This window comes from Charadrius vociferus, unplaced genomic scaffold (genome assembly GCF_000708025.1).
Source record: "Charadrius vociferus isolate BGI_N301 unplaced genomic scaffold, ASM70802v2 scaffold235, whole genome shotgun sequence".
NCBI classification, from domain to species: domain Eukaryota; kingdom Metazoa; phylum Chordata; class Aves; order Charadriiformes; family Charadriidae; genus Charadrius; species Charadrius vociferus.
Genome location: NW_009648536.1, coordinates 3,157,175 through 3,172,234, shown reverse-complemented (window position 1 = coordinate 3,172,234; position 15,060 = coordinate 3,157,175). Strand labels below are relative to the sequence as shown.

Below are 15,060 nucleotides of genomic sequence, written 5' to 3'. Positions count from 1 at the left end.
TGAGTCTGCTAAATGGATTTTTTCCTTAGCTCATATTTCCATCACATCATACGTGTTTGATTTACTTACATTGTTCTTATATTTTATCTCTACCCATTTAGTCACATTTACTGTCATTTTTTATTTGTTTAGTAACTCAGTGCAGCTCAGAAAGGTAACCGGGATGGGTAGAGCGTGACAAGTTGCAAATATATTCTGTGCAGATCTCTCCTGCAGCTTGCTGTGTTTTGGTATTAACAGTCTGGTTTATGGGATGGGTTATTTATTCAAATGCTTGGCTTATATAATAGCATTTAGCAGCAGCTGTAAGTGTACCACAGAGAAATAGTTGATATGTTTCTTATTTGTTTTTACTCTGTTGTTTGTGAAGTCTTCCAGGAACTTCACAAAAAACCTTCCTACTGCTAGGGCCAACATTAGGGGTGGGCTGGGTTCAAAATGGAGAGGACCCACACAAAATTCAGAAAGTTGACTGTGTTCATCACCAGGTCTTTGGCAGCTGTGGAGAGAACCAAGTGAAAAACTGCCTCTACTGGAGTTTTGCTGCTGATGCTGGTAGGACAGGATCTCGGCTCTACTGTTTGTCTATGGGCTTTGTGGACATTTTATGATGGTGACACTGGTAACACGGAGCTGAGCTTGTCTCTCTAGGAAAGGAAGAGAGGCATCCTCCTGGTGATACTGGTCAAGCAGAGGGAAACAGAAGAATTCCCCAAGAGGCAGGGCTGAATGGCAGGTTTGGCAGGGGGTAGGGGTGAGTACTCATTTATTAGTAGGCATTTTTTAAAGCACAGATGGCGAGGTGTGCCACACTCCTGCGCCCAGGCAGTGGTCCTCCCTGCATGTCTGCCTTGTGACTGGTATTAGGAGAGGTGAGGGATGCCAGTTAATGTGTGTCCATGGGGAAAAGTGTTTTGGTTCAGGCCGGTCTTTTGTGCTCTACTTGAAAAAGTAGCTTGAAAAGCCAGCGCTGAGGAGGAAATGAAAATCAAAAGCAGGGCAGCTTTTGTAGGAGCATACCTGTATAAATGCATCACCACAGAAATACTTAATCTTACACTAGGTAAGAATTTGACAAGAGTAAAAAACATTGGTATCTTGCAGTCTCATTTCATGTGTACTCGGCTATTAATGGGACGTGTGGCCTCTGCCAGGACACCTGGCATTGGAGGAGGAAGGGGGCAAGGCCCTCCTTACAGCCGCCAACTGAGGGGACAGGTCAAGCCCTGGTGGGTCTGGTGTGGTGCGAGGAGAAGCTGGCTTTCCTCACTCCACTCCCAGGGCATGGTGGGCCTGCTTGCATGCCGGCCTGGCAGCCTCTGGCAGGTGCCTTGGGTGCTCCTTGGGTGTGCTGCCTGCCTGGCAGAGTCATGACAGAGGCACCTGGGGACGCCTCTCGCCCTCCTAGCTTGCTCTACCACCGGGCTCTCCTCGCACGTATGCACATGGGTACAAAGTGTATTTATATGCAGTGCACTTGCGTTGCGTCACCATAGGCTGAGAGTGTGGGACACATGTATTTTTCTCTCATAGATCGTGACCCCTTTCTCCAAATGCTGATGACAGCAATGGGGACAGGCTATACCATACGTCCCCACCGCTGTTACCAGCAGCACTCCATTTTCCGTCTTTTAATAATGGAAGCAAGGTGTTTTCTGCACAAGTCGTCACCTAGTTTGGAACAGATGCGTGGCCAAGTATGGAGGCAGGGGTTGATCCGCATCTGAATATATCCTGAATTATTGTCAGGGTTCAGTCCTGGTCCCTGCAGTTAAGAAGCTGAGGTGAGATTCCTGCCTTTGCAGAAGCCAGTCTGATACCTGTGCACCACTATTTACTTCACTGTGTTTAGAATTTAAGTTGCAAATAGGCTTTATCTAGGCAGGGTTAAATCTCAGAGTTTGCAAAAGCAGCTAAACGCACTGAGGTTAAATTCATCAGTAAATGCTGACTGTTTTGTACAATTTCAGCAACACAAGCTGTCAACCCTGTTGAGTTGCCCAGTTAAACTGCCCTTACAGCTGCTTTATTTAGCTTTAACATTGCAAATGGATAATGTATTCTACAAAATTTGGTACAGTCTTTTAAATATTAAATCTTTTAACGGAAGCTTGTGCAGAAAGGAAAATGTAAAATGAACAAAAATGCTGAAGGACTTTAATGTATGAATCAATTGATTCTGGGCTGCAATTCAACTAAGGCTCTGTCCACTATGCTGACTAAAACCTTTGTCCGTCTTTTATTTCTTTTACTTCAGAGCAATACTGTAAATCATATTTGCAAGAAAAAAGATTTCTATCTTATTGTAAGTGTAATATAGCACAGAGAGGGAAAGCAGTTGAACAAGTGTTAACAGAACCAGAGAGTAAGTTGGATTTAGTTGAAAGAAGGCACATTTTGGTTTTTTGGATTAGGTTAGTTTTAAAACTTTTTGGCTTTGGATGAGGGAGTTCAGCTATTGTTAGCAGTACAGAAATAGAAGTGGTGTGAGAAAGGTTTGGTTTGTTTTCTGATTCTTTGTCTTCATGTTAAAAAAAAACAACAAACAGCTTTGGCTGTTAAGTATGCTCTGCAGCAGCCATCATAATAGAATCATAAATGGCCTTTTCCCAGGAGATTTTTAATTCCATGTCTTCTTATCCAGCAAATACACTACTCTCCAAATATAAATATATTAACTTGTTCTTTTTGGGCAAACCACTAATGAATGACACATAGGCACTTTGATTCCTTCCACAATACACACCCCACTCTACAGACGACCCTGTCTCCATGTGGCTGTAAGCGTGGACCCCATCCCATCGTGGCCTTGCAGCTCACTTCTGACTTTCTTTTTATCTTCTCTTCACAGTTGTGCAGCACATCAAGCGCCACAATATCGTTCTCAAACGAGAACTGGGAGAAGGAGCCTTTGGGAAAGTCTTTCTGGCGGAATGCTATAACCTCTGTCCTGAGCAGGACAAGATCTTGGTGGCAGTGAAGGTAAAAGAGTCTAGGGTTTCCATTATTAATTCATGGTTGCAACTAATGCTATTTTATTTGTAAATGGCCATGTTTTCCTATTCCATACCCCAGTGTAACTGTTCTGATATATGTGGAAGGGTTCACGAGGCTAATGGAGTGTTAAGAGAATGTGATACTTGATCTTGCTGTGGATTATAAAATGAGAGCTGAATTTCATAAGGAAAAGAGGGGAAACAGACTGTGTCACAAAGGGGCAAAATCTTTCATGATCTATCTAAAATATAATTAGTGAAAAATCATGTCTAAGTCATTAAAAATACATGTGACATATATGTGTGTCTAAAAAAATAATCTATTACCAGCTAGGTGAATAGGTTATATGTATAATTGCTACTCAAAAAAGACCTTTCTTTTTCAGGATTGTGCCATTCTTTTAGTTAACCACTGAGACTATCTGTGGGTAATTGTCATTAATATAGCTGCCAGGAATGTTATAACAAACTTGTGGATAATATTGTTATATGCTGTTTAACCCTGGCTGTATGGAAATCCAGAAGTCATGATATGTTAGACTTGGAGGAGTGATTCTTTATTATACAGCTCCAGTCAACTCTCCCAAATTGCAATCCAGTGGAAGAGGAAACTACATGAAAGCAGCCATAACCTGTGAGTTTCAAGTATACAGAATAGTTCTCACATTTCTGGGGGGAAAAAAAAGGGATTTGTTTGGTTCTCCTAAGGGGCACAGACTACACGGTACATTGGGAATCTACCAAGAAGTAAGAAGATTTTCAGCTTCATCTCAGAGCTTGGACACCAAACCTGCTTCACCGTACCAAGCCTTTTCATCCCCCAAAATGGAAGGGCTGAGGTTGGTTGTTGACCTCAGCTATGGATGTACGCTAGAAAACAATAACGGTGAAACTACACTCTAAGAGTTTGCAAAGTCTCCCTGGCAACAATCTCTTATCTCCATCTGTAGTGTTCTGCCAAAAGTTGAACAAGGTGTTCAGCATTTTAAGTATCTCATTAAATGCAGGGGGAATACACATTTAGAATTTGGGCTGATGCCTAGGGATCAGAAAACAATTTTATTTGAGCAGTCACAATTAGGCAACCATTTGTATGTTTTGGATCAAACCATACAGGAAAAGAAATCAAGTAGACCATCTTTTTGAATTGGAAACAAGAAATAGAGTTATGGATCTGGCAGTGAAAGAACATGAAAAGAGGATGGACTTGTAGAGTGCTTTCTCGCTCCATCAAAAATAACAGGTTTTTGGGGATTGCCAAGGTTACAAGCTTTTTGATACTTGGGAGTTGTTCAGTCACATTGACTGGTGAGAAAAAATTAAGCCCTGAAGGCATATATCGTAGACAGGAGAACGCAAGAGACAGGAGATGACAAAACCAGATCTGAATGAATTTTCTATTGTATTTTGGTGAAGCTAGAGTGGAAATTGCCTTTCCTCTATCACTTCAGGGAACTGCTTGATAGCAAAATAAAAGTCTTTCCATTCACTTGCTCCCTTTGAAAGTCCTGACCAAATGGAGCCTAGCACTGCTGCTGTTAAATGCTGCGCCACGCTTGCTCTCTGCTGCTCTTTCTCAGTGTAATTCACAAGGAAGAACATTCAGCCTTTAAAGGGAGAGATGTCTCCATGGGTTTAGATGACAAATCTATCAGTTTTCTGGACCAGTTGTCATGCTCTTTTTCTTTTCTTTTTTTTTTTTTTTAACCAGATCTACTCTTTCTAGTGTCCTTAACAAGGATCTTGCAGTCAGCTGTGAGAAGAATTAGCTCTGGAGACAGGTTATGCCCATTTTGTGTTTCTCATGTTGGCTCTTGAAGATGTGACTCTGGCTGCTGTCAAAGAGAAATTTTTTTGGTGTACTGTGCCATTGGATTGATCCCCATATACCTGAGGGGTTAACTGCCTGCCGCTTCTCTCTTTTACCATGGTACCAACTGTAGCACACAGGTGTCCTACAGTCGCAGCAGAGGTCAGGGGACGGGACCTCACTGACTTGCAGAGAGCTAGCCAGAGGACTGTGTCCAAACCCCACTGCTAGGCCCAGGGTTTGGCAGTGTAAATGTGTGATTTTGGGGTTTTTGGCATTTTTTTTTTTTGGCCTTAAATCACAGAATCACAGGATTTTCAGAGTTGGAAGGGACCTCTAGAGATCATCTAGTCCAACTCCGCTGCCAAAGCAGGATTGCCCAGAGCACATTACTCAGGACTGCGTCCAGGCGGGTCTTGAAAATCTCCAGAGAAGGGGACTCCACAACCTCCCCGGGCAGCCTGTTCCAGTGCTCCGTCACCCTCACTGTAAAGAAGTTTTTCTGTGTGTTGGAATGGAACTTCCTATGTTCCAACTTGTGCCCATTGCCCCTTGTCCTGTCACTGGGAACCACGGAGAAGAGTGTGGCTCCATCCTCCTTCAACCCACCCTTCAGATACTTGTATGCCATAATAAGGTCTCCCCTCAGCCTTCTCTTCTCCAGGCTAAATCACAGAATCACAGAATCACACAGAATCACAGAATTTTTGGAGTTGGAAGGGACCTCTAGAGATCATCTAGTCCAACTCCCCTGCTAAAGCAGGATTGCCTAGAGCACAAAGAGTCAGACCTGGATGCCAGCAGCGGAGGGCAGCTCCTCCCAGCACACAGCAAAGGCTTTAGAGAGCTTCACCACCCTGGAAAAATCTCAGCACGCTTGTGTCTGTGAAATAGATTTGGTGAGCCCAATGGGAATGTGTACTTGGTGAGTAGTAAGGCAGTGCCAGGGGTATTTCTGCAGCAAGGAGACATGGTGTCACCTGCACAGGGTGGATCAGGATGGCGGGCGGTCCCCACTGGCCGCCTGTGCCTCCCAGTTGCTGGGCAACTATGTGGTTCGCGGGTGGCCTTCAGCATCACTCTGTCTGACTCAACACGCATCCCTCCCCTTCTCAGCCAGCTGGTGTCTGAAATGCTGACGTTGCTGTAGCAAATTATTTAGGAGCTTAAGAGGCCCAGAAAAATCTGGGAAGATATAAAGTCAGGCTTAGCATAAACAATCCAAAGTGCTTGAGCTTTTGCTCCTTGGAAGAGGAGAAAGACAGTCTGTGTAAGTTTGTTTTGACCATCAGGCTTATGCTTTCTATGGGTTGAACCCTCTGAGCAGAGAGCTTAACCACAGGTTAAGCTGGTTGCATGGGCATTGTGCTAGCTTTCTCCCTGGGTGAGTTTGCACATCACGTCAGTACACCATTTGCTGCAGGCACTTTCAGAGAATAGAGGGTGAAGGAAGGATAAATTATTTTTTCTGTGCTGCCATTTTGCCATGCCACAGTCGTTGTTCAGGCTGGGATCCATACTGTCTCTGTATAGGGTTTGATCCCCAGGCATAGGCTTGCACTAGTTTAACCTGACTGGAGCTGGAGGTGAGGATGACTGTCAGGGCACAGGTTAGCAGCTGCCTGAGGTTCTCCTAGGAGATTGGAGGGGGATTCACCCTGTGCTGCTCTAGGATTGTGCGCAGTTAGCAGACTGCTCTGTGTGTGAGGTGAACAACATTTCTACGGCACCTGCAGAGGAAAACCAAAGGTTTGCAACTCTGTGGGTCTTTAGTTCACAGAAGGATCAAACCCACTCACTCGTTTCTTGAGGAAATATACCACTCAGCTCTTGTATGGTGACGGAAAGCAGCAGTGGGGATTTCATAGGGGAAGGCTGAAACTGTATAAAGGAAAGCTGTCATGAGGGTTTCATTACCAAGTCATACTAATATCAGTGAGAGCCACATGCCCTTGCTCGTACTCTGACTCACCCATGAATGCAGCTCTCTGGTGTTGGGGTGGACTAAGGAGCTTGCGGTTTGCATTCACTGCAGAGCACAGGTCTGCAGAGACTAAATGATACATGGATACCTGGGCAAGGACTCTGTGGAGGACAATAAGCATGAGGTGGCAGTCTGACTGTCACAAGGATGAACTCAGCAGATGTGGAGCTCCTGTAACAGCCAGGGGGTCCCTCTGTTGCCCAAGAGAGCCTGTCCCTCCTCCTTAGCTGCTGGCCTGAATGGTTGTAAGGTACATGTGGTTGTATCTCAGTTCCTACTCAGGAAAAACTCCTATTAGCTGGTGAGAGTGCTTTGTACACAGAGCTCTGGTGTACTTGTCAGTAATGATAATAATAATGAATATGTCTTTTTCTTTCTTTGTGCTGTTATGGTTTTATTTTGGTTTTATTTTTTCTCTTGCGCTGAGAACAAGCTAAATGCATTAGTCAATGTAATTTCTATGTAAATTCTACATACTTATTAATTTTTTCACTTTTCAGTCCCCTCCTTGCCTGATTGTGTCGGCTATCTCTCATGCATTGTGTCTATTCTAGGGGCTGCATGAAATAATGAAAAGGGGGTTTTGCAGTGGTGGGTGACAGAAATTCAAGTTGCCCCTTGGTAGTAGAAACCCTGCCTGAGTTTTACCTGGGTTTTAGACTTTTCTATGTTTTGCTGTGTGACAGAAAATGTGTAATTGCCATGGCAACTGCTCTGTCATATGGTAATTTTGCTGTTTCTGTGAGATAAAAAAGCGTCTTCTGACTTTCCAGGTAAAGAGCCTGCTGGAAAGAACATCAGCCTATGCGTCTCCCTGTCAATTTTTTATTCCAGGTTGCTATTGTTTAAAAAATGGTTTTTATATTAATTGTTTTTCTAATTCTGTTGTTGAGAGGAATTAAAGTTCATTGCTTTATACATGAAACCACCAGAGGAAACTCAAGGGACAACAGAATTATTCCCAGTGATTTCATTAAAGAGCATAGATGGGACTATGGGTTGGTGCCTCTATCATGTTAAGGCATCATCCCAGAGCCTGGAAGCACTGGAAGATATTTCAGTTTCAGTCCTCGCTCAGTTCAGACGTTATTGTGTGGGGAACATAACGGGGAGCCAATTTGATATCCATCTTAGACAACGTAGCTGCCTATACGAATGTATTGTAGCTTGTGAACCTTTGATGATGCAGTATCCTTGTTGCATCATTATTGGTAAAACTTGTGGTAGAAGGATTCTGGGCCTGAAGTCATACGAGATTCAAAAGTGGGTCCCTCAGGGAAGGGACATCTATGACACGAGTGACTTCTGTTGCCTCTAGGATCCATACAGCCTGAAATCCACAGGGAAACGCCCCTGAATTTGCTAGATGGCTATCCAATTTACCCTGCTCCTTGTTCCCCCATGTGGACCTTATTGTAGTAGCTGTTCATTTTTCAAGACCTGTGGTTGCAGTTTCACAAATAAAGCGTTTTCTCCAACAGTCATATCTTAGTTCCTTCTTCACACATGCATACATATAATACTAGTAAATTGGACAGAATTACCTCTGTTAAAGAAAACAGTTAACAGACTGATTGCACAGTATCGGCTTCTTCTGTGTCTGTTCTGATGAGTGTGGTTGGTCTCATGCTCTGTATATGAATTTAGGGTAGAAAATAAAGTGACTAGATCACCAGGAAAAAGCATCTTTAGTTAAAACAATGCCACTAATTTTGTGTCTCATATTTCTTTGTATTAAGTCAAGGTGTAGATAAAATCCAGAAGTACAGAGCCCAGATATCAGTTTCTGTGAATCATAATTTGTGAACATTAGTAACCAGACATCTTTCTGTTTCAAAAATATTGTTTGAATTAGTATAGTGCAACCACTGTATCTTTTGAAGGTAGAGCCTAGTAGTCGTTTATTGTCAATTATAATTATTCCTCATTTAATTGGTGTCAGAATTTGCTTTTTTTTCGGTGCATGAAAGTGTTTCCTTTCTCAGGAAGTGTAGTTTTTAAGAAGAGATCTGAAACTGCCTATGTGTGGCAGTTAAATTAGCATTATATCATTATTCAACATTTAAGCCTCCTATTTGATCCAGTGTTGATATATTTCCTTCAAAATGAAAATATGCAGGAGTTTAGAGCTATATAAAAAAAGGAAGTGAGAAAAATTGACACCCCAGAATTCTGATCTGCGTCTACTTCCTCTCCATCATTTTATGATTGATCCTCCGGTTATTTATACATATGCTTAACCTTAGCACGTGAGTAGATTTACTGAGTATCACAGGACTTTCTGGCGGAAGTCTCATGTTGTAATTTCTGCTCCAGGGATGTACCCTTGTATAAATCTACCTAATGCGCAGCACACCATAGGGGCCAACATCAGCAACAGTGACATTAGTACTACCTAGAGAATGCATCTACGTTCCCACTAAGGAAGCGGAGTTTTATTTTAAAGAACTTAGAAGAAAGGTAAATACCAACAGGATACTAGGGTTTGCCTGAGTTAAATGCTAAAGGATATGAACCAGCTGTGTACTAGTGTATTTTTTGGGTAATACCAGTTTATTTATTCTCTGTTTGGAAAACACTTGGCACAATAAGATCATGAATTCTCTTATGAGAAAAATCATTGTTTGGGATGACATGTGGCAGGAGAATGAAAATTGTACTGCCGTTACTTAATTGCACTTAAACATCACATCTGCATTTCTAAAAGAGTTATTAAGAAAGTACTTCCTCCATCCTTTATGCAGTAGAGTGTCCTTACCTTACCCTTGCAGTGCCATCCCACGTGTTCTCTACCTTGTGCAAACATCTCCCCTTCCTTACATTTTCATTTTCTCCACCAGACACTGAAGGATGCCAGTGACAATGCCCGCAAGGACTTCCACCGTGAGGCAGAGCTGCTAACTAACCTGCAACATGAGCACATTGTCAAGTTCTACGGAGTCTGTGTCGAGGGTGATCCACTCATCATGGTGTTTGAGTATATGAAGCACGGAGATCTTAACAAATTCCTCAGGTAAATCCACGAACACATATTGTGCTGGAGAGCCAGAAGTGGGCAGAGAAGGTAGGTGTTGCTGGTACTTAATGTCAAATTAACTAGTACCACTGGAAAATGCTGACACCTAGGAGTGCACATCTGTGCATCTCTTGTCTTCTGTACGGGGATGTGGGGCTTATTGTTTCTTTGCCTATTTGGAAGTACCATGAAGTCAAGCCTTATGCTTTGCACGAAAGGAATGGGAACCAAAGAAATACTGTTTTCAATATATTTCAGTGTATTCTGAATTGTTTGGTTATAAATCTTAGAGCAGGAATCATTTACTTGCAGGCTTGATGGTCGCACTTGGGAAGATCCCACTCAACACCTATCACTATCTGTAGGCATCTAAGAGCTTTGAAATCTAACCCCTTTTCTCTTCCCTCCTCTCAGTGTTTTGGAAAGACTGCCATTAATCTGAAGCAAGAAAACTGTAAGCCATGGAAACTTCAGTGCAATGGAAAATGCTACATCTTGGGGTCCAGATTAGGGCTTTATTTCATAATGCTGTTCAGGAATGTGCATGGGAAATTTAAATTTTCCAGTAAAGCAGTCATAAATAAATAGAGGATACCTAAGGTTCACAATAATAGGGAATTCATGAACAGTGTGGGCTTATGTGTGTGCCATTTCCACTAGCCTGTACTCATTGACATAAAAATAAGCAGTTAAGAAACAGTTTTTACTCTTATGTAAAAAAAAACCCAAACATTTGTATAAGGGACTGTTCTTTCAAGGTCTTCTATGTCATTTTCATCAGAGGATATCACAATGTACTGAGATGTCTCGTGCCAAAGATAACTAGGGGTACCACCATCTTGGAAAGATATCTGTCACAAAGCTGTAAAACAATCAAAACTGGCGTCCCTTTAAATGGGTTCAGATTTTCTATCTGACTGAAATGGTTAGTGACTGCTAGTTGTCACCTTTTATGCATTTTTGACAGGCTATGTGAAATGAGCTTGCTGTCTATCTAATCTCCACTGAGCAAATAGCCACACCGTAAAAGCAAATGACATCAACTAGCATCCTCCCTTATTGGCAGGGCTGCCAGGTTTGGCAGGGAGACCGGGACCTCAAATGAGGATGCAGAGCAAACACTACTACTTTTCTGAGACTGATTGTCTCTCTGGCAGAGGATTTAAGTATGTTGTCAGAGCTGTGTCAGGGCATTTACATTTGCCAGCTTGGACCTCTGCTGTGGATGAGGAGAGAATGGCAGTTTCCTGAGATGCCATCCCAGTACTTTTTCAGAACATTGAATTTCCATTAGAAGAAGCGAGATTTGCAGCTGATAAGAAATAATTTCTTACTTCATAAGAAATACTTATTCTTTTATTCTTTTTGATTGGCCTTTTCTTACCACCTAACTCTGATTTTGAATTATTGTACAGAAAGGTAGTTTAGCAGACAGTATATTTCCTACTTTAGGTCTTCTCTTTTTTTTTAATTATTAATCAGCCCTTGTCTTTAGAACATAAAATGATTATGCTGGGACAAGCTGTTAAACCTAAGCTCCAATTTGTCATTCCTCTCACATTTGCTGCATCTTGTGCTGTAGATCAGAGGTTAGTTGTAAGCGGGCTGTAAGAGCCTGTATTTCTTACCCTGCAGCGCCACCAAAGGCTGTCAGGGAAAAATGAATCCAAAATTTAACCCAAATGAGCCTTGCTATCTGCATGCAGCCAAAGGCTGTTTCAGATCTAGGACTAAAGCCTCAAAGTCATTCCTGCCCTGTTCTGGCTAGTGGAGGCTGCTGTGGATTCAGAGAAATCTCTGTCAATGTTCCTGGCTGTTGCAGACACTGAGGAACACCTCATTTACAGCCAGCACCAAGAGGACAAGCAAGGTGGATGGAACGTTAAGAATAATCCACAAGTTTCATTAGATACAGACCATGTCCTCAAGGAAGCTAGCGAAAGATGAAGAGTTCTCTAATTTAGCAACTCAGAGCTTCATGTCTGAGAGGAGTCATTAAAAAAATCCATGCAATGAAAAGGTACAGTGCTTTTCAATTGGAATTTGCCTCTGAGTCTTGGTTGGAGATTTCATATTGTCCTGTTTATTCCCCCCCCCAACCCAGACCACGTGACTGGTAGTCTGTATATACACTGTGGCAGAGAACTTCTTTGCCTGGTACCAGATGCCATCCCAGCAATGATACACACCCTCCTTCATTTCTTTTTCACATCTGTCACTTTGCTCATGAAGTTCTTCCCTTGGGGCAATTTTAATAACATATTTCTAATAGGTAGTGTCAGATTTGATCTCAGATTTTGATTAATTTGCAACTCTCTTCCAAAATCCTGTGCCCTTCCCTTGGGGATGAATTAAGGCCTCACCTATATTGATTAGAAAGGTGATTCTCTGAAACTCCTTTTTGTAGGAAGGAGGGACACTTGAGAGAAAATAAAAATCTCTTTCAGAGTATTTAAAAAAAAAAAAAAGTAGAGGAGGGAATAGGAGAGGTGGTATCTCAGAAAGAATAGTCTTCAGGAATGGAATAAAAAAGGCTCCTGGAAACCCAGAGTAGTGGAATGGATGGAAAGGAATATTCAGAATATTATAAGGTGTGTCACATGAAGAATGATTGCCAGATAACCTCATTAATTGGATAGATTCGTACTATAAAAAGTTGTGTGTAGGAATGTTTCTGTCTTCAAGATAGTAGGATGTTACACATGTATACCAGAGCTAACATAGTTAAGATGGGTGAACCACATGTGTTCCAGCACTTTGCTGGGCTTTCCAAATGCAGAATGGCTCTCCTTCTGCTGGAGAGCATACAAGTTTCTCATTAATCAGTTGATTATTGCATGTTAGATTCAGTAGGTCTCGAAAAGCTCATATTTCTGAAGCTATTTAATGGTTCCAAAGAGTGTGTTTTGTGTCTTCTTCCTATTGTCAAGAATTCCCTTCTTGAGCAGGACTCACCCTTGGTGATAAAAGAAGCAAAAATTATTTTCTGCTGTGCGTTTGGATAGGAAATTAGAAGTGTAAATCTAAAATTGCTACCCTTGTTTCTCAGATGGTGTCTCAGAAGGAAGTTAGCTCTTTCTGCTTTGAAAAAGGATGGAAGGGTCAACGGCCTGTCTCCCTGTAGAAATCAAGGAACGCCAATCATAGGAAAAGTGATGCTAGGCATTGCCTTTCATTCTATGGCCTGTCAGTCTTACAGGGTGATAAGATTTTCCTTGGTTAACAACCAGCTGCATTTGCCAGCCTTTCTCCAAAAAACCTTCACAGAAACATAGAATACCAGGTTGGAAGGGACCTCGAGGATCATCTAGTCCAACCTTTCTTGGCAAAAGCATGATCTAGACAAGATGCTGCAACACCCTGTCCAGCTGAATCTTAAAAAGTGTCCAGATTACTAGGTTACTGGAACGGAAGAGGAAAAAGGTAGTTTTGGACAGAGGGTATTATTATGAATCACTGTGCCTTATTTTCATGAGCAATATCTCACCTGTTGTGTAATGCTCTTCACACCACCTATCTTTCACACAATGAAGGAAAACAGTAAATGAAGAAAGCTAAGATACCAAATTTCCCCTATTTCAGCAATGAATTTGTAGCCCTCTGTTACTGTATTTGAACTAGTCAGTTGTGTGGTTTTAGGCTCACTAATGCCTTTCACCTCACAAGATTGCAAGTGGCCTGTCACTTAATCAGCTTGTGTTTTGGTGCAGGGCACATGGACCAGATGCAGTGCTGATGGCAGAAGGCAACCGTCCTGCTGAGCTGACCCAATCCCAGATGCTTCATATTGCCCAGCAGATTGCAGCTGGTATGGTTTACTTGGCATCACAGCACTTCGTGCATCGGGATCTTGCTACCCGGAATTGCCTGCTTGGTGAGAACCTGCTGGTGAAGATTGGGGATTTTGGGATGTCTAGAGATGTGTACAGCACAGACTACTATAGGGTAAGTGAACTGCTGTAATTGGTAGTAACCTAGGTCTTGTTCAGTCATCTTACCACATTGATGTGACTGATTCTGCTTTTACACTCAACCATCTGCCTGTCAGGTAATTTAGAGTCTGGCATATGGAGAACCTGGTTTTGAGCTACAAAGTTTTGGTAAATTTGGAGACAGTTAATCAGAGTAAGATTCGCATGTCCTGTTGTATATATATGTTGGCTGTATATTCTAATAATAAATCACAGAAAGGTCGTTTTCTCTGGGCAGAAATTTTGCGTGTTTGCTTGGCTTTAGTGAAGAAGAAGGAGCAGGAGATAAAAAGGAAGACTGGGTAATCAAATTTGGCCCAACACTTTGAAGTTATTAAAATGTGTTCTTAAATATTACTAAAACCAGTGGTAATCATAGCTTTCAGGTATTGTATAATGTTTCAGTTTACTGGAGAAGGTGTAAGTACTGGACAGCAGTACTGGACCAGTTATTTTACTCAGGAAGAGACTAGGTTAGAAATTGTCATATACTCAGCACCTGAAAGGCTGTTATAAATTTCTCCTGCCTTAAGCCAGGTCTTTAGTCCTGCTGCTCATGGTTGAAGAGTTGTTTTGTGATGGGTAAGCATAGCCCATTGCGCTTGTTCGTTCTGGTCCAGGCCATTTTCCCTGAGCTTGGTTGCCACAAAATGATCTCTGAAGTTTGCAAAGGGCTTCTAGGATCACTAGGATAAACGGGACTGTGTACATCAATTACTGTTGCTGATGTTGTCTTCGTACTGTGTGGCAAGTCAGGTAGTCAGCAGCATTTGCTGTTTGCTACCACATGTGTAATTTGATGACTGGAACGGAAGCTGTCAGGTGTTTGTGGCTTGGGGAAGACAATCCATGGCAAAGCTGTTAGCTTATAAACCCTAGAGTTCCTCCTGTAAGATAAGCCACTCAGCGTCTTTAAGCATATTTTCTGTATCTGCCTCTTGCATGATTTGCTGCCAGTGAATTTCTTATAGATAGAATGAAGGCCTCTTCCTTAGCCACCCAATTTGGGCTGCTGTGTCGATAAAGGAGAGTGTCACCTTAGCATCAGTGCTTGTAGGATGCCCAGAAAAGATTGTCTCTACATCTGGCTGAGGCTGGACAAGGGCACAGAAAACTGCACAGAAGAATTATTCATAGAATCATAGAATGGTTTAGGTTGGAAAGGACCTTGAAGATCATCGAGTTCCAACCCCCCTGCCATAGTCAGGGACACCTCCCACCAGCCCAGGTTGCTCAAAGCCCCGTCCAACCTGGCCTTGAACACCTCCAGGGATGGGGCAGCC

General features: G+C 42.4%; 1 protein-coding gene across 1 annotated transcript in view; it reads left to right on the top strand.

Moving 5' to 3' along the window:
• The window catches only part of NTRK2 (neurotrophic tyrosine kinase, receptor, type 2), a 189,161-nt gene that overhangs the window by 129,212 nt on the left and 44,889 nt on the right, over positions 1-15,060 (top strand). Inside the window, exons 12-14 of the mRNA XM_009885845.1 lie at positions 2,852-2,982; positions 9,631-9,803; positions 13,517-13,751. Coding sequence (XP_009884147.1) covers positions 2,852-2,982; positions 9,631-9,803; positions 13,517-13,751 — 539 coding nt within the window. The remainder of the gene's footprint in view (positions 1-2,851; positions 2,983-9,630; positions 9,804-13,516; positions 13,752-15,060) is intronic.